Here is a 22,851-nt window from a genome sequence, read left to right on the forward strand (position 1 = left end):
GGAAAGGTGCCAGTGCCAAAAATGCAAAGAAAGGCATTTTTTTCCCCCAATATCTTTTTGTGTGTGTGTGCGCGCCCACGCGCGCACACAAACATCTAGTTAGCCTAATAAATATGATTGCCTCTGCCACCAGCTGATCCCTGATACCGGAACCAATACTGTGCCAACTCCCCCCCGCTTCAGCCGCTCCTCTCTGCCCTCCTGGAACCTAGCGCTTCCGGTGCCGACGGAACCCGGAAGTACTACCACTTCCGGTCCTCCAGTGCTGCCGGCCCCCCTCCTCCAATGCTGAGGGAGTACCGCCGTGACGTCACTGGGGCGCGACGCAGGCCTTCCGCGCCGACCGCTCGGGGTAAGTCGTTCTCCTTGGGAGGGGGCGCAGCCTGTTTGGGTGCACTGGCAGGGTCGGGACAGGCGGCAGAGGGCAAGAACCAGCAGGCAGAGCGGTAGTTTCGGCCGAAAGCAGAGCAGCAGATTGAAGGCATCAACCCGTGGCAGAGGTGATATCTGTTATGAGACCAATTAGGTAGTTGCAAAATAATTAAAAAAAAATAATTTTTTTTTGCAAGCGCCTGGTTGGTCTCCTAAAAGAGATCACTTCTGCCACGAGTTCTGGATCCTTTTGCCTCTGGACCAGTAGGGCTACCACCTGGATACCTGAGAAGCAGCTTGGGCAGAGGAAGTGGACGGGAGTAGCACTTCCTACAGGGGAGGGTGTGGGGCTCATTTTATGCCAGCCCAAATTTTGGCTCCCACTGATAGCGTTGAACCTCCTGTTCAAGGCAGAATCCTCCCTCTTGTCCCCGTCCAAGTCCTGCTACAAGTACAGGGTTTTTATCAAGCCCTTGTGCGACTTTAATAACTTGGGATGTACGCATGAGAGAAGCAAACTGTAAACGGCAAGTGAAAGCCTAACGCGTTCAGTTTTAACGCAACACGGCTCAAATGTCTAGACATCAACATAACCGCCATCTTTCGCAAAACAGTGTTCAATTCAATTGTCCAACTTGTCCAAAACATTTTCCAGTTGAAACGGAAACATTTGCTGAGTGATTTCATGAGTTGAATTTGTGATCCTTACCCTATGCAAAGCTTACACTATGCTAAAAAAATGTAATGAATTATGCTTAGGCTATGCATAGGATAAGGATCACAAATGCAGTTCATGAAATCAGCAGCTGGAAAATGTTTTCTGTGAGTTGGACAATTGGATTATTTAATAATACAAATTTACTGCTACTACTGAATTTCCTTTCAGGAGATTTAATGATATGGTTAAAAAAACCTTCCTTTTAAGAACAAAAATGCATTTATCTTCTATAAAGACAGCTTGAGTTAAGATAGGATTTAATGCAGGAACCTGTCTAATGGATAAAGTTACTTTTCACTAATCAATGACAGCATATAAAATTTGCTGGTTGCTTGATAAGAAAATGAAGTAGTCCCATGTTTGATCATTTTGGGGGTGGAGGGTGTCATGATTCTTATGTAAAGTGAAGCCAGGCTATTGTGATTAATTTATAGTTTCATAGTGGTAGGGTTGGAAGGGACCTGAGCAGATAATCAAGTCCGAACCCCTGCCATGGGTAGGAAAGAGAACTGGGGTCAAACGACCCCAGCTAGGTGATTATCTAGTCTCCTTTTGAAGACCCCCAGGGTAGGAGCCAGCACCACTTCCCTTGGAAGTTGGTTCCAGATCCTAGCTGCCCTGACTGTGAAGTAGTGCCTCCTGATATCTAGCCTGAATAGCTAGATTTGAATAGCATTCTTCTCTTATGAATTGTCATGCCTTTTTTTTTCCAGGTTTCCCATTTTTTAGCATTCTGTCACTCTAGGTTTAGTTTTGTCTTTGAATGTTGCATCAATTAAAGTGTCACTGCCAGTCACGATGATTTGGCACTTGTTTGTTAGCTAAATAATGGTAAATCCAAACCGCTTGGGACCTGCTTTGTTTTACAGCATCTTTCGTTCCTGATTGGACTCTGGGGCACAAGTTAATAATAAATATACTGAAGGCCTGATCCTGAAATGTCTGAGCTGTGAAGAGTCCCAAATATTTGTGTGAACAGTTTCGTATTGGGCATTAAGAGAGATATCTAAGCAGTAGTACAAACAGTTTCGATCTGATTTTAAATGTATGCTTTGGTCAAACACAGTAAGCACTGAACAAGTCCTCTACTGATCTAGTCCTGCTTTTGGGTACTCAGCTGGCTCTGATTCTGCAAAGACCTACACATGCACCTTAAGTCAGCAGTGGATTTGTTTGTGTTTCAAGTAAAGTTAAATGTGTCAAAGAAATGAAGGAGCATAGCTGCAGCTGGAATTCTACTCTGATAGCTGCTGCTGACCGTGTTAGATGGAGTATGCCTCTCTATGCCCTCCTAGCATGGAGAAGATTAACATATTTTTAACCTTTGCAAGGTAGGGGCCCTTCTGTATATTTGTGAATGCTTTGTTTCTCATCCTGCTTAAGTACCACATGGAGCAGCTTGATGTAATTGGACCGGCTCAGTATGTGTGCTATTCATTTGTGTCCTATTCAGCAACATGCCATCTCTTAACGTTTTTCTTATGTTTGCGGGCTAATGAGGAGCATTGTCTTTCCTGCTCCAGATTTAGTATTTTGCAAACTAATTAGCCGAGTAAAAAATTGAGTTTAGTTGTGGTACAAATTGTCAGTGTGTCTGCTGTGTGCTGTACAGGCTGTTTGTTTGTTTATTCATTCATCTAAAAGCAGGTTTAACCTATTTTTTCAGTCTGGAATGACAGGGGCAAGGTTTTGGTTGATGCAGTACATCAGAACAACATGAGTATCTTACTAAAATATGCACTAGATTTGAACAACCTCCATTCATCCACCTGTTGCTCCTTCAGAGCTTAGTGCAACTGTGGCTGAGATTGGCTTGGCCGAATAACATCCTGGATGTCTTATAAATTCAAGTAGGTTTTTTTGTGGCAAAGGCATTTATTTCCATTACAGACAAAGGCATTTAATTTCCATTGATTTTCAAAGGAAGTTCACTCTAAAGCAATAAGAACACATTGTTAGATGTAAACTGTTAAACATTTTCCATTTTTTTTCCCCTCCAGAATGAATCATGGCTGAAGACTCTCAGAGAAATTTCCGTTCGGTCTATTATGAAAAAGTGGGGTTTCGTGGCGTTGAAGAGAAAAAATCATTAGAAATCTTGCTGAAAGATGACCGCCTGGGTAAAGTGATCTGACTCTTGTACTTTCTGGGTATAAGTTTTGTAAAAAATGAGCACTTTCACTGAAGTCAATGGTAGATGTTGTGCTCAACATCTCTGATTTTTCCAGGCAATTTTTCCATCAATCTCCATATCATTTACCATGGAGCTTGCAGAATCTAGAGTTGCATCTAGACATTACCAAGATAGTGGTTCTCAAACTACCATGTACAATACACACCTTTTCCTAAAATTCAGCTGCTGGGAATTGGGGTGTGCATTATAATCAAGGACTTATAATCAAGGACAATCAATACTTTTATGGCAGTTTTTGTGGATTAAGAGTCTGCCAGGTGAACGTGAAAGTCTGGCTAAAAACAGACATCATTTTTTGTTGCGGTATCAGCTGTTGCGGCATCGCAGCTGGTCCATTTTGTTGGGCGACAAAGACGTTGCCTGTCATTCTGAAGGGTCTGGATCTTGCCGCTTCCAGAGTTTCGAGGGCCTAATCATGCAGGACAGTTGCAAATGGAGGTACTCTGGGGCATGGTAGTGCAAGACCTGTGTCTGGGAAATCTCTTGATGGGGGATTCCCAGGATGTGCCTCTGCAAGCAGGGAACCTGGGCAGGATACTATATGTCCTGGGAATACCCCTCTAAAGGAATTCCTGGGGTGTGCAGGATTGGACCACTGAAGCCCTGGGAGCTCCTACCTGGGATGGAAGGAGAGTACAGGCACCTCTCCTACCATAAAGCCAAATAGATGTCCGTAATGGGCATGGAGGTCTGTTTGCTTACGCTTTATGCTACCATAAATTTGTTGCAACTTCTGTTTTCAGCCCAAAAGTGCACGTGCTGCAGCTGGTTATGGATACTTTCCTCCCCTAGAGGCTATCAAAGAAGGATCTGTTTTTATTAATTTTGCCTTTCAAAAACAATGTATTTTATTCAGGGGTGTGTGCGCCAGAAAAAAACAGTATATCGTTCATGGACCACTGCTTGGCTGTGACATCATAGTAAGTAGTTTGTAGCTGGTTCTGGATTGTATCAGGCCCTGTGTACCCTGATAACATTTTCAGTTGTAAGCTGGTGACAGTAATACATGTTGGGTCTATGAGAAATTTTGAGAGTTTGACTTAAAAAAACCAAAACATTTTGGAACCATTGCACTGGAGAATATTTTAAATTGGATAGTACTGGTTGGTTAATAAAGGTGCATCTGAGAGGCTTTAAAAAACAGTTGCTATTTTACTTTAGAACCTCTTGTTTATTTCTTTTTTCTTCTCTCATTCTTTGTGCCCAAGAAGCTGAGAGTGAGTTTTTTTTTTATGAAGGTAATTTTTCCTTAAGAATTGATTGTTTCCTTCTCTTAATTCTTTCTCTTCTCAAAATCACAATGCGTTGTGATACGATAATGATGATTATTTCTGTTCATCCTATATGTGTGCTAAGCCTGTAACAGAACAGAAAGATTACTGTGTTTTTTTTACACCAAAAAGCTTCTTTGTAATTAATTTTAAGGCAAAGAGAGATTTTACTTCAGGCCTAAAATGTCACAATCTTTTCTTGTTGAGATCTAGTAGGTTTGTAGTTTCATTATAAATCAAACTAAGAAGTTTTCAAGGAACTGTAATAGCAATTTTTATAGCACTTCCAACTATTCTTAACTGCAAGTCAGTAATTTGTATCAATATTGTGTTGTCCTTTGTAAGTGCAATTTGCGGACAGCTATCAGCACCTAAAGAATTGTCCTTTTCCTGTGAATCGATGCCCTAGAATTCTTGGTGTAAATTACTACGAGTCCTGATTGCCTCTGGTGTAAATTTTAAGATTTAGAAAGAGTTTTGAAATATGTTAGCTTTTTTTTCTTTACAGATATTGAGAAGCTCTGCACCTTTAGTCAAAGATTTCCTCTTCCGTCCATGTATCGGATCCTGGTGTGGAAGGTACTTTTAGGTATGGCTTATAAAGACTACAGTCATATGTATACTAATTGGAATATGCCCGGGGTGTATTTGTTGATTGTTAGGGGCATAGCAGTATATTGGTATACTGTCTTTAATAACCACTGCTACCAATTTTTGGTCTACTTTTGTATATAGTTAAGTTCCACATATCCAATACTTAATGTGCTTGAGTGAGTTGTTGATTACTTGACTTAAGTATTTTATGCATGCATTTTGGAAAATTTCATACATACAGATTTGTAAAAATGAAATGAACTCCTCTATTATTGTAATGGACATGAATATAATTAGTGTGTATATATTTGAATGTGGAACAGAAATAGCTGCCATCTGGGAAAGTTTTCAGTTTTATTCTTTTAAAAATAGATGCTGTAGTTGTATAATCAAAAGTGTAAAGAAGCTGTAAAAAAGTGAAGCTGTATAATCAAAACTGATTTAAGAAGATGGTGGTTAGTGTTGAACTGGCTATTTAATAGAATCTGGCCAGTGAGAGACTCCCTTTTAAAGTTTCATGATGAGATTTAGCTCTGATTATGCTTCTTGTGATGGGTAACATTTGTCACTGAAGGGAAGAATAAAATAAGGTATGTCCAGAAACCATAAATCCTCTGAATTCTACTTTCCCTGTAGTTAGAGTCAAATGACTAATTGAAAAAGTAATAATGGCCTTTTGGAACCACTTCTTGAGTTTACCAGATTTATAAAAGCATGAGCTAATTTAATGGGGGATGCAGGACCCAAGAATCATGATAATTTTTAGTACATGAATGGCATCCCTGGAATGCTTTTAAAATATTCATTGCCTTTAAAGGAATACTGCCAGTTCAAACATAAAAAATAATTCTTACCTAAGTCTCTAATAATGCTCTAGATAATTAAAAATTATAGTTTAAAAAAAATTATGATTTGAAGGAGATGATAGTATGCTCTTTTGTTTCTTGAACAGCAAAAGTAGAGTTGTAAATATCAGTGCTCCATCTATTCAGTTTCACTTCCTGATTTATATGCATTGACACTTGGTGTGGGTTGCAAATAATGTAACAAGAATGTTTAAAGTCCATGTAAAAGTCAAACCACTTTTATTTTGAATAGATTTAAAAAAATGATTTAAAACATTCATGAATGTGTGTAAACATTTAACTTAGGTTTAGTAAACACATTTTGGTGCAAGATCCTAACAGTTGTTTCTGAACTTCCTTAATTTTCTCTTTAGTAAACTGATTATATATAATGAAAGCCCAAATAACACCAGGGCTAAGCTTTGGAAAATAAAGAATTCTGAAACCCAGTTTCTTAATGTAGTGGAGATTAATCCTTAACTAATATAATGTTAACAACCAATTTGGTAGATCTCTGACCCAAAAAGAGAACTTTGTGGAGAAGTTTCTGTACAAAGTTGTAATTCAGTTTTGAATCAACAGCATTTATTGACTGCCTTAGACACGGTGATTTGTGAACTTTGACACAATTAAATATTTGTTAGGTTGGCTCTTTCCATGTTCCTTTGCATGCTGTGTCATAAAGTCTGATTCTGAATGCATAGAGAATGTGAGAAACTTGTTTACCAATTGCATTTTAGGATCTTAGTCTGGAAGCTTAAAAAATGTAAACTTATTTTGAATGAACAACCCAGAATAGGGGAAGGCACCAGTCTGTCATTCAGTGTTTACTTTGAGTATGCTGAGACGTAAGACATAGTTGCATACAAAGAAAATTGCTTATAATATATCCTTGAGAATTTTACTTTTATCTTATTGTCAATATTCATGAGAAAAATGGGTGTTTACAAGACATCTCTGGTTTGGTGATTTGAACAACAGCTCTGTCTATTGCTGGAGGGAAACATTATGTCTCCTGTAAATAGTTTTAATATGGCTTTCAGTGGATTTAATCTAAAATTAGATTTGAAACGTAACAAGCCTGATGCCTTCCCTGGTTATATGGTATGCTGAATATGCCCTTCTTGAGTCAAGTAGGACTCACCATAGCGAAGTGGAGTGCAGGTTGTGATAAAATGATTTATAGACTTCCTTGCATTATTTGACTCTGTCCTGGCTAGGATCAGTGTGCTAATTTTCTGGATTTAGCATATTGGTCTTAGCAGCATATACTTGCTTAATTATGATGTTAACACTATTTTTGCTTCAAATTGAAAGTCAGGTTCCAGCTCTTAGAATACAGTTAGGTTTGTTCTAGCTATTTGAAGGGAAATCTCTTTCTCTTGCTTTTGAAACTCAACCCCAGCAATTTCCTGGGTTAACACTTGGGAACAATGTACTCCTTTAAAGGAGTGATGAAAGCAGCAGGTAACCTGACTTAAAGCTGATATTAAAGAATGTCTCTTTCTGATTTGACTATAAAAGGACTATATCTGCTTTCCTAGTGATACAAAAGTGCCATGTCACTTTTGGCATCTTGAGAATCTTTCTTCTCTTGAAGTCAGAGGCAGGTTTGCTGTACACTTATTAAATGGTGTTAAGTAAGGTGCAGTCGTTAAGGGGAAAGAAAGGCCTGAACGGACAGACCACTAGGACAGTGGTGCTCAATCTTTTGGCTCTGTGGACCAGATGAGTGGGGCCCATCTTGGGGCGAGATGGGGATGTCTGCAGGCCAGATCAGGGCTGGGTCCTGGCACCATCCCCTCCTAGCCCCTGTGCACCAAGTTTGGGTCCTGGGAGTGTGGCACTGCTCTCTCTTGCCCCCTGCCCCTTCCCCCATGTGCTGGGATTAGGTCCTAGGTGGCTGGCACTACCCCTTTCTGCCCCCCAGCATGCTGGGATTAGTCCCAAGGGGTTGGCACTGTCCAACAGGATCTAAATTCTTTGTAGGCTAAACATTAGTATGAATGGAGCTAAGTTTAGTCTTTTGAGAAGGGGATTCTCTGTTCTGATTTCTTCCTCTTTTTATCTCTTTTAGGGATTATTCCTCCTCATCATGAATCTCACGTCCTGGTGATGATCTACCGAAAGGAGCAATATATGGACGTGTATCATGCCCTCCAAGTAATTCGCTTCATCAGTGATTCTACCCCACAGGTGGAAGTTTTCCTTCGCATGCATCAACTAGAAGCAGGAAAGTTGCCTCGAAATCCAGCATTTCCTCTGGTCAGTTGCTTCCTTTGGCTTCAACAATGTTCTTTTACAGTAAAAGGAACCCTTGAACTGAAGCCATGAAAACAGATCATAGCATGGAAGACACGCTCTGATAAATAAATTAAAATGAATATAGAACAGAAGAATATGGAAGTTATGTACCAGGGGTTAATGAAACTGTGCATTAGTTTTTCTTCATCAAATATTTGTATATTTTATGAAAAGTGAAGCTTTTATGCCTTAAAATCTTTTCTGTATGCTTTTTTTTTTTTTCCTCTGGTCTAATAGCCGTTTATATTTGCTCTTCCTTCTTCCCCCTCCTGGCATTTAGTAACAATAATGACATAAGGACCTATTTGCTGCAGTAAGATCAGATGTCCTCTGTCATAGGTCAGAGGTAATAAAAGCAGTGTCCTAAATAATTCGTTTTTTTAATCCAGAATGAAGGTTACCAATCTGGCATTTTTGTTAATTTGAGCTGTTTGTTGGATTTTATTCAAGCGCACAAGTGTGGTGCATTAACTGCATTGCAGTCACAGCAGTGATGGTAATCTAGACTTATCCACAGTTCGGTGACATGAAAGTGTACTATTTAATTGAAAAGAGAAGAGTACATGTTTCACGTCCATGTGCCTACAGGGGAGTGCTTGACCATTAATGATGGAAGTCCTGCTGTCTCTAAACAGAATTTTGGGTTGGAAAGAGTGATGGGTGTCTGCGTAACTGGTCTCAATAACTCTGTTGAGGTTAATTATATTGATATTAAAATTAACTCTAGTTTGTGAGATGGCAGTCTTCAAATATATTACATTTATTTGTTGTAGGAACTTGCATACGTGGGATGTAAACCTAAATAATAATAATAATATCATTTTCCATGTAAACTGGTTCATTTCCCAGTTCATCTTCTGTTTCTTTTGCCTTCCGGTTCCCAAGAGCCTTACTGTTTCCTAAGAGAAATATGTTGGAGGTTAATGTTATTATGGAAAATTCAGTTGTTGTTCTGCCCCACTGGTAGAGTGGCATGTTGTAGAAGGGAGGAGAAACATTTGTACTTCTACGGTTTGGGTGTGGTCATTGAACCCAGCATATTCCCTATAGGAAAACTCTATAAATTTAGTGATGTTAATGTGGTAACCAACACCTTGTTTCTTCATCCCGTGCAAATATGGCTTCCAGAGGAGTTGTGCTGTCATTGCCTCTCTCAACCCAAGCAACGCTCGTTCTCCTGATGAAGTTCACAGTGGAAAATGCATATTGGTGTAGTTAATGCTGACCAGGTCAAGATTTGAGGTTTGCCAGGGAGTTATGCTTCATAGAACATCGCTTCCCCTGTTGTACCTTTTCTCAATCCAGTCAATTCTTCCAAACCTGTGTAGCTGGGAATTTAATGCTTGTGCAGAAGAGCCCCTGTGGAGTTAGTGGGAGGAAAAACATGATGTTGGAATGGTTAACCTTTTTTTCTAACAGACTGGGCCATTTTAGTGAGTTTCTGTGATATTTGCCTTTTTGTGTCTAAAAGCAGAGGGTATGATGTATAGAGTAGGTCTATACTGTAGTCTTTGCTATGTCCACAGTATAATGTAGAAATACAACACTTATTTTAAGTTAACAGCTAAGGTATTTACCTTAGTTTGCAGGAAGGTTTTGTGTCCTGGGCTGGAAGCTGTATTACAGCTACATTGCTGCTGGCACCTGAATTAACTAGTTTAAATGAGTAGGTTTGCATGTGCTATCCTTCAGTCAAATCAGTGACTGTCATATAGGCGTATCTGGAGTGATGGTGGCAGGGTAGTGTACCATTTAGGGAAAGGAATGGTACATGAATTTTCTGTACAAGTTATACTTCAGGAAGAAAGTGCCTTGACTCCTGGAAGGTAAGTTTGCTTGCACTCAGGCAATTAAAAAAAGAGAAAAATGGCCTTTTATCTAAAACTGAATCATTCTTTACACATGAGCATCTGGTGTTCTATAACCTGTCAAGGAGTGTTGTGTGTGAATGGAAAAAAAATGGCCTCTGCTTTTAATGGGAGGTTGCAGTTCATTAATACTGACTCACTTGAGACTACTGAGATCACTGCACTTCTCTTACACAGCAAAATTAGAGAGCTCTAGTTCTATTTCACAATAACTATTACAATAGAATTCAGATTTTCTAATCCAAACTTTGATTAATGCTTTTGACCGAAAGTACAAACAATCCACTTTCATGCATTTGGTTTTTACGGGTAATACAATGATGTGGTTTTTGCCAAGTGCTGTAATTATGGATGTCAGCACATCCATAACCCACGTTCCATTTACATATGTGTCTCCTGGTTCATTTATTCAAATAACTGGGTAAAAGACTATAACAGTAATTCAAACTGGACAGCCTGACAATTTTGTACATAATAATTTTTCTGCTCTTTTTTTCTAGGAAGCAGAAGATGAAGTGTTTCTTGCTATTGCGAAAGCCATGGAGGAAATGGTGGAGGATCCTATTGACTGCTATTGGCTGGTCAATTGTTTTGTGAATCAGTTACATAACAAGTACAAAGATTCATTGCAACAATTGGTAAGACAAGTGGTTTGCGAAAAGAGGGATTACGCAAAGCGAATGGAGATGTAGCAGTAGTATCCAGACACTAGCACAAGGGTCTATGAGTTAATAGACCTGGATTTTGTTCTTGTACTAGCTACTTTGGTATTAGAGCTCTCTAGTTGTGCTGTGTAAATTTCCTTCTAAGAACCAAATTACATGACATTTGAAACTGCTCTTGTTCCCTGAAACAGATGATTTGCTTATGTTTTTTTTAGTGTTTAGACATTTAAATTTGAAACATAGAAATGCATAGGTTCAAGCACAGACCAAGATGATTGATCACAGTGTATCATGAACAGTGATGCTTTAATGTTTGTACCCAAACTTAATTGCAAATCCTTACACCAGTGGTTACCCTGAAAACATTTTTGATTTTAAGCAGTAGATGCTGGTTTTTTACTGTGATACATTGTAGGTTGTTTGTAGGGTGCCTGATGGCTGTGGTGTATGAGAGGATGTAGATGCTGCTTTGGACACATTATTGGACTAATGGTTGCCTGCAAGAGCCAGGTGATTAGATTCAGTGCCTCAGGAGGCCCCTTCCAGTCCTCTATTCCAATTTTAAAAAGCTATAACCATCCTAACACCATTTTGACAATTTTCTGATACTTTTTAGACCACTTGTAGACCTGCTTAAATGGCTGTCTCTCTGCTGCCTATATCCTCTTGAGCTGATAATCAGGTAACACGTTCTGAGCCTCCATATAAGAGGAGTTGAGTGTTTTATTCTTTAGGAAAATAATAACTTTTAAATCTTACTCTAATAAAAAGACAAGTAGATCATGAATTTTGTTGTCGGTGAACACTTATAAGTTCTTGTAACCATATAAAGTTCTGAAAAGATTTCTGTGTTTAAAAAAGCCTCTTGATAAAATTGGCTTTGGTTTTAAGTTTGCCAGCTTTCGTAAGAAAAAACTGCTTATCTGTATTTTCCCCCTAATTTTTCAAATGTCACGACAGGATAAAAAACCTGTTCTTAACCCATGTCCACTGATATTAACACATAGTGGAGGGCCTGATCTGCAGTTCTGAAGTTGGCGAGTATTGATGCAGATTCTAAATACAGATACATATTGCTGTTATCTTATAAAACTTAGAAAGCAGGTTTACAAAGATATTTCTCTGTCACCAGAGTTAATGAAGTCAACTGTATCACTTGCTATAACTCTTTAAAATGGTGTCTATGCCCCCCAAAGAAATGGTGCCTTGGCATTGTTCCCATTAGTAAAAGAAGTTGCATTCTTCTGTTCCAGGTTTTCTGTAATGCTGTATCATTCCACCAGATACCTGGACTGAAGAATACAGACAAAAGCAATCCTTCCCCTTCCCACTCCTTTTAGTAAATGAAGAAATTAGCAATTTTTTCAGCTGTGTTGTAATGTATAGTGCAGATTTTGAATTTGTGAAAGTATGTATTGGGATAAATTGGAATATAAATACATAATTGTTTAAATTGTTGTCTTTTTTCGTGCTGTTCTGTAGCCATTTTAAAATACTCTAGAGGGTTTTTTTAACAATAAAATGGTACCTACTTTTAATAAATTGCAAAGGGATTTACTTCGAGAATTGATTTTTTTTTTCTCTTTTTCCTGTTATGTTTTGTTTTCTTGATGTACAAAAAGGGAACTAGGTTTGAGATTAACTAAATTTATTTTTACCTATGATGATGGCAGCAATTAGGGCAGTTTTAATCCTCTGCATCACCTGAAGCTTTCTTACTCATTACTGTGGAAGGGAATGCTACATTAGTTAGGTATCCCTGTAGAGGTGGTTGCTTCTGCAAGGTGGGAGGGAGTTATTTAGCAAAATATTCCCTTAAGTAAGTCACAAAGTTCAACCATGCTTAAAGTCTGTAAAATTAACATTGCAATTTTATTATCTAACAGCACTGATTGTTAGCATTTACTTCCTGTATGTAGGTTCAACTCTGGCTTATGCTTCATATATTTAAAACTACTTTCTCTCTTCCTTCTACAGCCAAAAGTTCTTGAACAGTATTTGAACCTTGAAGACAGCAGACTCCTGATGCATCTGAAGATGTGCTCCACAATGAGCAAGCTTCCCTATAATCTTTGGTTTAAGAAGTGTTTTGCAGGCTGTTTACCAGAATCCAGTTTACAGAGGCAAGAATTTTCTCTGTGTTTACAACTGTTGGAGATTTCAATTTGTGTAGAAGTGAGGCCAACGGTGTACCTTAAAGAAGGTGTTTTTGAGAAAAAAATATTTTTCTTCACTACAGTAAGATTTTAATGTTAATGGTGAGTTTGGTAGTCTTACTTGTTTACCTGGAACTCATTAGTCCATTTTAGGAAAGGGAATAGGGCTACATTTTTAAATGTTGTTTGTTGTAAAGAAAGGGTAGCTCTTTAGAGAAAAATACCTGAAGCTTTAAAGTGCAAGGCTGCTCAAGTCCTGTCATGTCAAAATCAGTTAGTTTAGGCTGTATACATTTCTGTACTGGTTAGGGAGAATCTTCGAATGAAAACAGGAAGGGCTTCTTGTAAAGCCAAAGAAGTTTACAGGAAACCTGCCATATATACCTGAATTCAAGACATCTTTGAATTTAATACAGTGCTCCAATAATTAGAGTCAATACATGAAAATGTTATAACGCTGTGTAATTTTCCATGTATAGAATGTAATTATTGGAGGGTCATCTTAAATTCACCCCCCACGCTGCTGCAGTGGGGCAAGCAGGAGGGGGGGGTGGCAGGCAGTGAGGGTGTCAAGTGGTCTGACCCCCACCCTTTGTCCTCTGCTTTCTGTCCACCACTTGCCCTTACTGTGGTGCCTGCCACTTGCCCCCATGTGCCTGCATAGTTTGCAGCCCTTCTGTTTCTGTGTCTATATTATTGTTAGTTGTCTGGTCACAATTAATTTTTGATTTTTAGGAACACCGAGGAAAAGCAAGCATTGAGCAACTTTTCTTTTTGTCTTGTGTTAGTAGCTCATCTCTTTTCAGCAGTAGACCCGTGGCTTCCCTGCTTATCATTTCTGACTGACACCTTCAACATTTCTTGCTGGTTGTAACTCATTTTTCATCTTTCTTTTCCTGATTTTCGTCCTAATATGTTCATGTTACTGTGTTTTATTCTTCAATAATCACATGCCCTTTCTCTTACTGAATGTGTAGTGGCCCTGCTTTCCTATTCCTTTGCCTTCCTTGCATTAAAATAATGAATTCTGACATATTGTCGCAGTCTCCCTGAGTTCTGACCATCTTCACATTCTCCTATCAGTCTGTCTCTGTTGGTCAGAATGTCTATTTATTCCCTCTTTCTGAAACAGAACATTATATTTCTATGCACAGTAAGACTAGCAACAGACATTGCATTGATCCAGCTGTGCCTGGATTTTTCACAGAACAAAAAAGTCGTGGAATCAGTTTGTATGCACGTTGCCCTTCCAGTTAGTTTGGTGAGCAGCCGCTTTTCTGCGATTGATTCAATAATGCAATCCCGGGATAACCATTCAGATGCACTTCGTGATGTGCCATGACACAATGTTAGTACGTCTTATCCCTTGAACTGTCCTGGGACAATAGATGTGGTTTCTTCTAGGACAAATGCGACGTCTGTTTTTAGCTAAAGAACTTACTGGGGATGTTATGCTTTGTCATATTTTTCTTCCAGCAGTTATCAGGGAAGTTGAAATCCCTCATAATTATTAGCTTATTTCATTTTAAATATTCTTGTTACCTGTTTCTCTGTTTCCTAATTTGGGTGGACTGTAATATGCTCATGCACAAATTTAGAATTTTCAAAAGGGTAGGCGGCAGAAGATGGTGAGTTGCATCATCACATATAAAACAATGCACGTTTTTCTCCAGTTAAAAATAAACTAGAAGCTTTACTAATATGCTAGGGACCTAGGGCTGTATTATTCAGTTTAAGACTGAAGGAAAAATAAATATAACGTCATTGGAATGAGTCAAAAACAGTCTGCAGGGCTGTGAAATAGCTGCTCCTGGTCATGAAACTCCTAACACACAGTGGAATTACAGGACAAGGGATAGGCTGACTTGTGGAACCTCAAGACCATTAAAAAGAAGAGGGGCATTCATACCCGTGGATTGAGGAGTTTATAAGGGATCAGGGAGATGGTAAGGAGCCAGGAAGTCAAGTGACTCACTCAACACTGTCTGACTAGAAATGCTGCTGGCACAGCCAGGCAGTTAGCTTTAAACTTTGGCTGGACCAGGGATCAAAGAGGGGTGCAAGTTCCCCCCTTTCTCCCCCCCCCTTGATCCACCCCTGAATATACTCCTACCACAGCATCATTGAACTCCCTCCTTCCCCCCTTTATCGTGACACAGATATACTTAACAGATCTGCTGCTCTCATTCTCTTGGACCTTCAGCAAGTGCACACAATCTTGACATATGGTGCAAGGATGCCCTTCCCCCTGTACCTGTCAACAAGCTATAGTAGTATTTAGTATAGTATTAGTATAGTTAGTATTTCAGTTTTGGGATTTATTCCACCAAGTCACTGTAATGCTAAGTAAATAGTAATTTTCTTTACATATCAGAACCAAACAGTTTCATGTTTTGAAAACAAATGTATATGTGTGCATGTCTGTGTGTTTTTTAATTTTCTTTCCATAGAAAATTTCACAGTAGAGTGGCTTTTCATTCCAGTTGGGAATGCAAACAGATTTTAACGTGTTGGAGTGTCTTATAGAATAGAAATTCCATTTTCCAGCTTGCTGTACCGAAAGGTCCAGTTATCAGATCGGGTGTGTTTAGTCATTCAGTTGGAATCATATCAGCCAAAGAACTAGCTAATTATAGGTGACTTGTAATGGTTGCACTTGAATGTTTGGGAGGTTCGTTTTGGATTAGAATTTAGAAGCCCAAATGCTGTGTCTGTCATGTATCCATATGACAGTGTTTCAGCCTCTGAGATCTGCAAAAGGGAGTTGGGACTCTCACAAGGACAGGATTCTCCATGCAGGCTTTCTTATTCACAGTGTTCAAGTGGGAAGTGATGTGAACACAGTTTTTTCCCAGGACACTTTGGACCTGATCTAGTCAACCATCTTATGGGAGAACATAAAAAAAACCCAAAACAGCCCATCCTGCGCCTTGCTTTCTTGCAGAGCTGTCTGCATACAGGCATTTGACCTGCAAGTGGTTAACCCCTGGTCACTGCTCCCCCAGTTGCTCCCACTATTGCTGTGGCCAGGATCTCAAGGCTCCTGCTCCCACTTCCTCTGTTAGTAGCTCATCTCTTTTGTGCAGTAGACCCGGTTTCCATTCCCTGGTCCACCTCCTGCTCCCATCTTGGCTACAGGGTGGCATAGCTCTCAGGTCCCTGAGGAGCCTGCTGCCACTGCAGTATGCTGAGGAGCCCACCCAGCATACCTTCCAGCAGCCCAAAAGCTGGACAGTCTTGCCTTACTTAAGAGACCTTGTTTGGAAAAGATACCACCATACAACAAATGCTTACAATTGTATTCAATGCTATTCAATACAGGTTCTCTGATTGTTGTGCAGAATTTTATCCAGAAGCTGTCAGTAACAATTAGATGGAGAAAATAGAGAGAGAATGAGGTAAAGCATGCAGATTATGATTTATTTTCTCTCCATTCAGTTGAGTGTTTTGTTTTCAGTAAGTTATTTAAAGACTTCATTTTCCAGCACCCTCTTCTCTTACTCCTGGCATACGTACATTTTGTGTGCCAGTTCAAATAAATTGTTATGGATACCTGATTTATTTAAATTTGTTCACAACTTGTGTGGAAAATCTTTCTTAGGATTTGTGCCAAATCTCCATTAGGACTAACCTGCCAGTATAGCTATGCAGCATAGTTGTGCAGTTTTGCTGTTATAAAACCCTGGTGTAGTGTGCAGGACCACTGATCTCTACACACTTCATCACTTTCCTGATATAATTAGTGCCAGCAGGAGTCTGTAGCCTAGACGTAGGCTACAAGTACCATTCTAATGATTCAGCTGAAGTTTGGAGGGTAATGAGGGAACACTTGAATTATGCTAACTCCCCAAAAATTCTGTCAAGATAAGGGTCTAGGCACTGATTCAGCAAATCTCTTAAATGTGCACTTAATTTGCAGCAGAAGATTTCAGCATGTGTTTAATTAAGTGCTTTTCTGGGCCAAGAGCCTTAATCAGGACAGCCATTTTAATTGGGATGAAAGGGTAAAAACAGATGTTGCCAGACTTGTCCCACCACAGCTCTTCCACCTCATTGGGTGAAATACATGTTGCCTATTGTCTTGCATCAAGCAGGGCAATGTATTCTCTCATTAGTGACAAGGAGGGGGGTGCATGTGCACCCCCTGAGCTTGGTGGTGCACCCCCTGCAAAAAGCGCCTCCAATGCTACTGCCAGTGCCTGCAGGTGGTCTCCACTCACCACCGCCCCTCCCCTCTGTTGCTGTCGACACCACCGCTGGCAGTGTCTGTGGACAGTCCCTGATTGCCACTGGCCGCCACCGATGCTGCCGGCAGCATCTGCGGGTGGTTGCCAAACACTGGTAGGTGCTCGCCAAACCCCCTCCTTCTTCCCCCGCCCCCTCGGTCCCCCACCTGCCACCAGCACCACTGTGGCCACCTGTGGTAGCTCACCACTTGCTACTGCCATGCTCCTGCCACCAACACTGCCGCTGCTACCTGTGGGAGCTTGCTGTGCCCACCCAACCTCTGGAGGCACATGGTATTCATGTATTCTCCTTGCCTAGGGATTCCCCATGTCCGTTGCTACCTCATACCTCCTTGCTGGGACCCATGCCTCACAAGGAGGCATGGGGAGGTGCATGCTGGTGCAGTAGTGTGGGGCAGCATGGCACCTGGGGAATTCCAGGCATCCCATGCATCCACGCTGAGACCTGCACCAGGTGCCATGCTGATCCATGCTTCACATGGAAGTGTGGATCCTGGCATGGAGGTGTGGGGCCCTGGAATGTCTTTATGTCCCGCACTGTTTCGTGCCTCCTTCCTGTGACTTGTACCTCTGTATAAAGTATGGGTTGGTGTGGTACCCAGCCCAAGTTGCAGCATGGAAGCACAGGTCACTGGGGATTACCCAGGTCCTATGCCTCCCTTCTGGGACTCGTGTAGACTTTCCCCACTTACAGAAATGCCCCTGGAGGTCCTGGGGCAGGTCTCTGTAAGTGGGGAACCCTAACTTTTCCTGCTTAGGTGCCCCAAGATTACCTGCGTTGTGTCTGTATAAGCAGGGAAAGCCAGGCAGATGCTCCCAGGGTTGGAGGGGCCCAATCCTGCATGGGATTTCCTGTGGTGTACCTGTTCAGGCCACTTGAACTCCCAAAGCACTGTCCCAAGTCATCTGGAGACTGTGGGCAGCTCTGGGCCACTCACACTCTCCTGATGCAGTGAAAACAGATGTCTGCATCAATAACGCAGCACACTTTTACACTAACTTTTGTCACGGCCACTGATATGGTACAACAAAGGGTAGGGATGTCCTTTTGCTTGCCATTTATGCCACCATAAATTTTTTTATGGTAGTATAAATACAACATTTGTTTCTACCCTTAGAGTGTACATCAGCACATGCCAGGTGTAGTGCTCATTGTACAAATCCATTTTGTGTGAGATTTCAGAGTTTTCCTATCCCAGTGATTGCTAAGGCCCAGTTCTTCAAAGGCATTTGGATTTTTGCCTCCCATTAAAATCATTAGGTTGTAGATGATTAAATCTCTGTAGATCTCTGCTGACATGTTTATCTTTAAATATTTGCTTTTGAAATAATAAACAGAAAGCCACCCTCCATAGATGATGCTCATGTTTTCTTGAGGTTTGAGAAATAAATCAGACGTAAAAACATGAAAAAGCTAAATCTGTTTAACACGATCACTTGTTGCTCATTTCACTCTGGAAAGGTTTACATCTTTTATGACTGAATGTACATTATGCTGGACCTGGAGCAGATCACAGGTACATGCTTTGCCCAGGCTATAACAACAAACAAGCTATTGACAGTTTTAGAATACATCATACGAATGTTTTCGGAAGGTCACTGAGAATTGTGTAGGTAATTGAGACAAGGTAGGATAAGAACACTGTTAGCTTTGGTCAGATGGACTGCATTTGATTAGGATCAAAGGTGTTGCCTAATGAGAATCCCAAATCTTTTGTCATCTTACTCTTTTTTTTGGATATGTTTGTTAATGTTGTGCACACAGTAACCGCATTACGTGCCTTCTTTATAGGTAAGTGTAAATGTAGGTTAGTTCTTTGCATTCTTTGACAGAAAGAACTTGCACAATAAATAAGATGAGCTGCTTAGGATTTTGCATGTGGGTAGTTCTTTGCTTTGTTTTGGCTGCGTACCCTCATTTAATTTTACATTTCCCCCCCGGTAATTGTCAGCATTCCTGTTGAAATGAAGGACCACTAAGGGAGGCCTCCTGTGGCTAAAAGTTACACTTGTAGATTTTCAAATGCATTAACAGCCTTCCCTCACCCAAAGATGATATCTTAAGAAAAATATGTTTTTTATTTCAGTGAATTGAGTGGGGTTATTACTATAGTTCATTTAAATTTCTATGATCATTTTTCCATTAGTTTGGTTACAAATATTTTTTAACAGTTTTCTAAAGCTAAAATTCATGAAAGCAAATGTGATCATGGGTAACTTGTTTTTGAAAAGCCAAAAATGAAACCGATGATTAAATCATGTATAAAAGCCACTATGATATAAAATATATAACCATGTAGTTGGGTAATTTAAAGAAAAGGCATTGTGACTATATCTGTTTAAAACTTTCTGTCACTGCCAGTAATAATGCAGCTCCTTTTGCGGTATTTTATGTGGTTTTGACAACTGCTACACTATTTATCACAGTGTCATACACTAGCTTTCCTACTGTGTTACTGCTTGCTGCAGCTGCTGCTATAATAATAATCACTGACATTTTTAAAGTATGACCTCAGAAGATGTAGCCAGTTAGTGCTAGCTATGTCTCCACTTAATAAACCTTTTCTTTGGTGTCTTGAACAGGAGACAAGGTAACTGGTTGTCTTTATTCTAACATAAGCATTTACATAGCTAAAAAAATTGTTTAGGAATTAGGTTAAATACCCTATGGAAAAAAACTTCTACTATTACTTTCTGTAATGAATGTAGACTCTGTACAAAATTGTCTAAATCTGTGGGGAAGCCATTATTTGGTTTTAAAAAATATATATTAGGGAATTGGGGATAGCTACATTGAAGACCTATTTTTGTAGAATAGGAAATAATTGCTCTTTCATTTTAGTTCTTGCATAAACTGATAGACTCCAGCAACAACATAAGATTTTAGAGGAGTGACTTGTCATGGGATATTTAAACACCAATAAAGGCAGTAAAGGTTTTTGTTTGGGTTATTAATTTTGTTGCTCTTGTTTGGATTATGTTGATGTTATATAATATAGTAACAGTAAACTTACAGTTTATCTGCAAAGGGGAAAGCACTGGGCTTGTGTCTTCCTGATTTATGATTTCTAAAGTAGGCCTGAGGGTTTTACTTGCTCTTTAATAAAAAATGTAGTTCTAGTTTGTTTTTGATGACTGAAAAACTAATGCAAATGATGATACCAGAGAAGCTATGAAAGTATAGGTTTCATCAATGGTGCAGAAGAAGGGATTGGTTTTGGTAGTTGATCATTTAAAAATGATAATACGTGTTTAGTTGCAATAGGTAATCCACGTTTGGAAAAAAGAGAGGCCTTTGACTGTGTACATACATTCAAATGATCTAGGAGAATTCTCCTGGGTTTATTTTCCTGGTAGAAAAATTTACCCAGAGATGCCTGAACAGATATTTGAATGCTGAACCCCTGAACAACAGAGAGCTTGCAGTGCTGATGCTGCACAGCCAGGGGGACCCTGTGCACTCTGGGATGCTGAAGGACTGTGCTGTGGCTTCTTCTGGAAGAGAATGTATACAGAATTCGTTCTCCTAGGAGAAGCTCTTGGGAGTGATTTAACCCTGGTTGTTCCCGGGATGCTTTTCTCCTGGCGTGACCATTTTTGATCTTGGAGAAAAATTCTAAACCTTTGTATACTTGTAGTTTCTCCTGGGAAACTTTGTTAGAAAGATAATGCCAGCCCTTGATCTACAACAGTAGCTGTAAGACCCTCTCTAATTGTACTTAAAGGGAGAATGGATTTAATATTCCTAATTCTTCTAAGGCAGAAAACAAAGCTGTGTCTCCTAACCCTTTTTTTAGAGTACCCTTATACATTGTGAGGAAGGAAAAAATCCTCTTTAGGTTGCATTTTAATTGCTTTTGTCTCTGATAGTCACAGAGATAATGAAGGATAATCAGTATGTGATCCTGTGACCTTCAGAGGAGGTCAATTTCCTCCTCTTTTTTGTTGTAAAAGAGAGATTCTTTTAAATTAAGCACCACAGATGCAACAGTAACACAGGCCACCTCTCAGGGTCTTTCTGACAAGTCGTAAGGCAAGAGATTTAAAAATGCAGACGAACAGGACTGTCATCAGAAGGCTGGTTTCTCTCTGGCATTGGATAATGTGTGATCCAAGCTTTAGGGCAAGTCTCAAATCCAGAATCTTTTGCTTCAGGTTTGAGAGAGAGCTGCTGGCTGAATGAAGTTCATTAGCATTTGAAGGTAATTTTTCAAAGTGTTGTATGGTGTTTTATGTTCACAGGAGTCATGTAGCAAGATTACTTGCAACCCTTGGGAACTTACCCTTCAGGTTCCAGTTTAAAGTCATCATTAGTCCCTGCAGTCTGTTAGGGTGTGCTAATGACCGTGGACAGGTATTACATTTGTATCAAGAAATACATTCATTTAGCATGGCAAAAAGTAAACATACAGCAATTCAGGTAGTTTTTCATGGAAAAATACATGGTGGGTGCATGATGAAATAGTAGCTCTTTCCAACAGTAACTTTTCAGCACTGCTTCAATTTCTAGCACCACCTAGTAATGCCTTTTCACTTACAGGTGCACCACAGGGCATGGTGCGGTCCTCCAGTATCCCAGAAGGCTTTGCTCCTATCTCCCCCATGTACTTCCAGCTACCCTCCCCCTTCCCCCCCCTGCTCCTCCTGTGCGCACACACACATACAGCTCCAGGGAGTTTGTCTGTCATGCAAAACTCGACTGTCTCGGGCAGGAGGAGTCAGGTTCACAAGTCACCATGCAGATTTGTTTTCCACGTCTGTCTTTCTCTGTGAACAGGATAAAATCCTTCCTGTCCAAAAACCCCAATAAGAATCCAACTGCCAAATTCTTCAGCCATGCCAAAAACCTCTGTCCCTGTTGTGTCAGCATCTTTGGCATTATCTACAAGTCAAGAGGAAGGGTGCAGAACAGGAAATTGTAGGTGGTGGAACTTGTGTCTGGGTACTTCAGGAAGTTAGCTTTTTTGTTTTTACAAGTGATAAATCATGGTTGGGGTGAAGGAGACACTCTTCAGCTTCTTCTCTGAAGCAGAGCCCCACCTGAGGTGGTGCCAAAGGTGGCACAGCCAGGAAGTGCAAGTGTGCTTGGCACGGTGATCAGCTGCTGTAATTTGGAAAGGCCATGGTTGGGGTAAGGGACAGTCCCCAGGGCCCCCTTCCTGAAGTGGAGCCAGTGTCAGAACCTCCCTCTTGTTGCTGACCTCCCAGGGGTAGGCCTTGACTCTGTGCCGGCAGGAGTACAGCATGCACTGAACCTGCCAGCACAGCTGAAATGGGAGCCACCGGGCATGTAGTGGAAACTGAACACGTGTCCTGTAGCTCTGTACTCCCAAGTGTGGGAGGGGAGGGGATGGGGGAGTGGTTCCCTGGACAGCCAGCCAATAGGCATTTTCCTCTGCATTCAGCTGTCCTGCACAGATGGAGGCCTCTGCAAAGCATCGTGGGATTGCTGCATGTCAGCCCCCTGGCTGCAGAGTGCCTGTGGTGCATACTCTTGTCATGCTCTGCACTGCTCCATACAACCAGGACTTGAGTGTCTGGATGTGCATTTCATGCTAGCTTTGTGGTGCTGCAAATCCCCCTGAAATTCTTACCATTTCAAATGAATGCCTGTTCA

At 40.4% G+C, this 22,851-nt stretch overlaps 1 protein-coding gene across 5 annotated transcripts in view; it reads left to right on the top strand.

Annotated features, from left to right (window-relative positions):
* The first annotated feature begins 254 nt into the window (after positions 1-254).
* TBC1D7 (TBC1 domain family member 7) overlaps positions 255-22,851 on the top strand; it is a 41,673-nt gene continuing 19,076 nt past the window's right edge. For 4 of the 5 annotated variants that reach the window (XR_002092611.2, XR_002092613.2, XM_059724425.1 and 1 more), the window contains exons 1-6: positions 255-352; positions 3,091-3,210; positions 5,064-5,144; positions 8,072-8,259; positions 10,667-10,804; positions 12,809-12,954. Coding sequence is in view for 3 of the 5 variants with exons in the window: in XM_059724425.1 (XP_059580408.1) it covers positions 3,099-3,210; positions 5,064-5,144; positions 8,072-8,259; positions 10,667-10,804; positions 12,809-12,954 (665 nt within the window). In the remaining 2 variants the exon portion in view is untranslated. Of the gene's footprint in view, positions 353-3,090; positions 3,211-4,140; positions 4,205-5,063; positions 5,145-8,071; positions 8,260-10,666; positions 10,805-12,808; positions 12,955-22,851 lie in introns of those variants that run through there. The other variant, XM_014611595.3, reaches the window with a different exon arrangement.

The sequence above is a fragment of the Alligator mississippiensis genome, chromosome 3 (assembly GCF_030867095.1).
Source record: "Alligator mississippiensis isolate rAllMis1 chromosome 3, rAllMis1, whole genome shotgun sequence".
Classification (NCBI taxonomy): domain Eukaryota; kingdom Metazoa; phylum Chordata; order Crocodylia; family Alligatoridae; genus Alligator; species Alligator mississippiensis.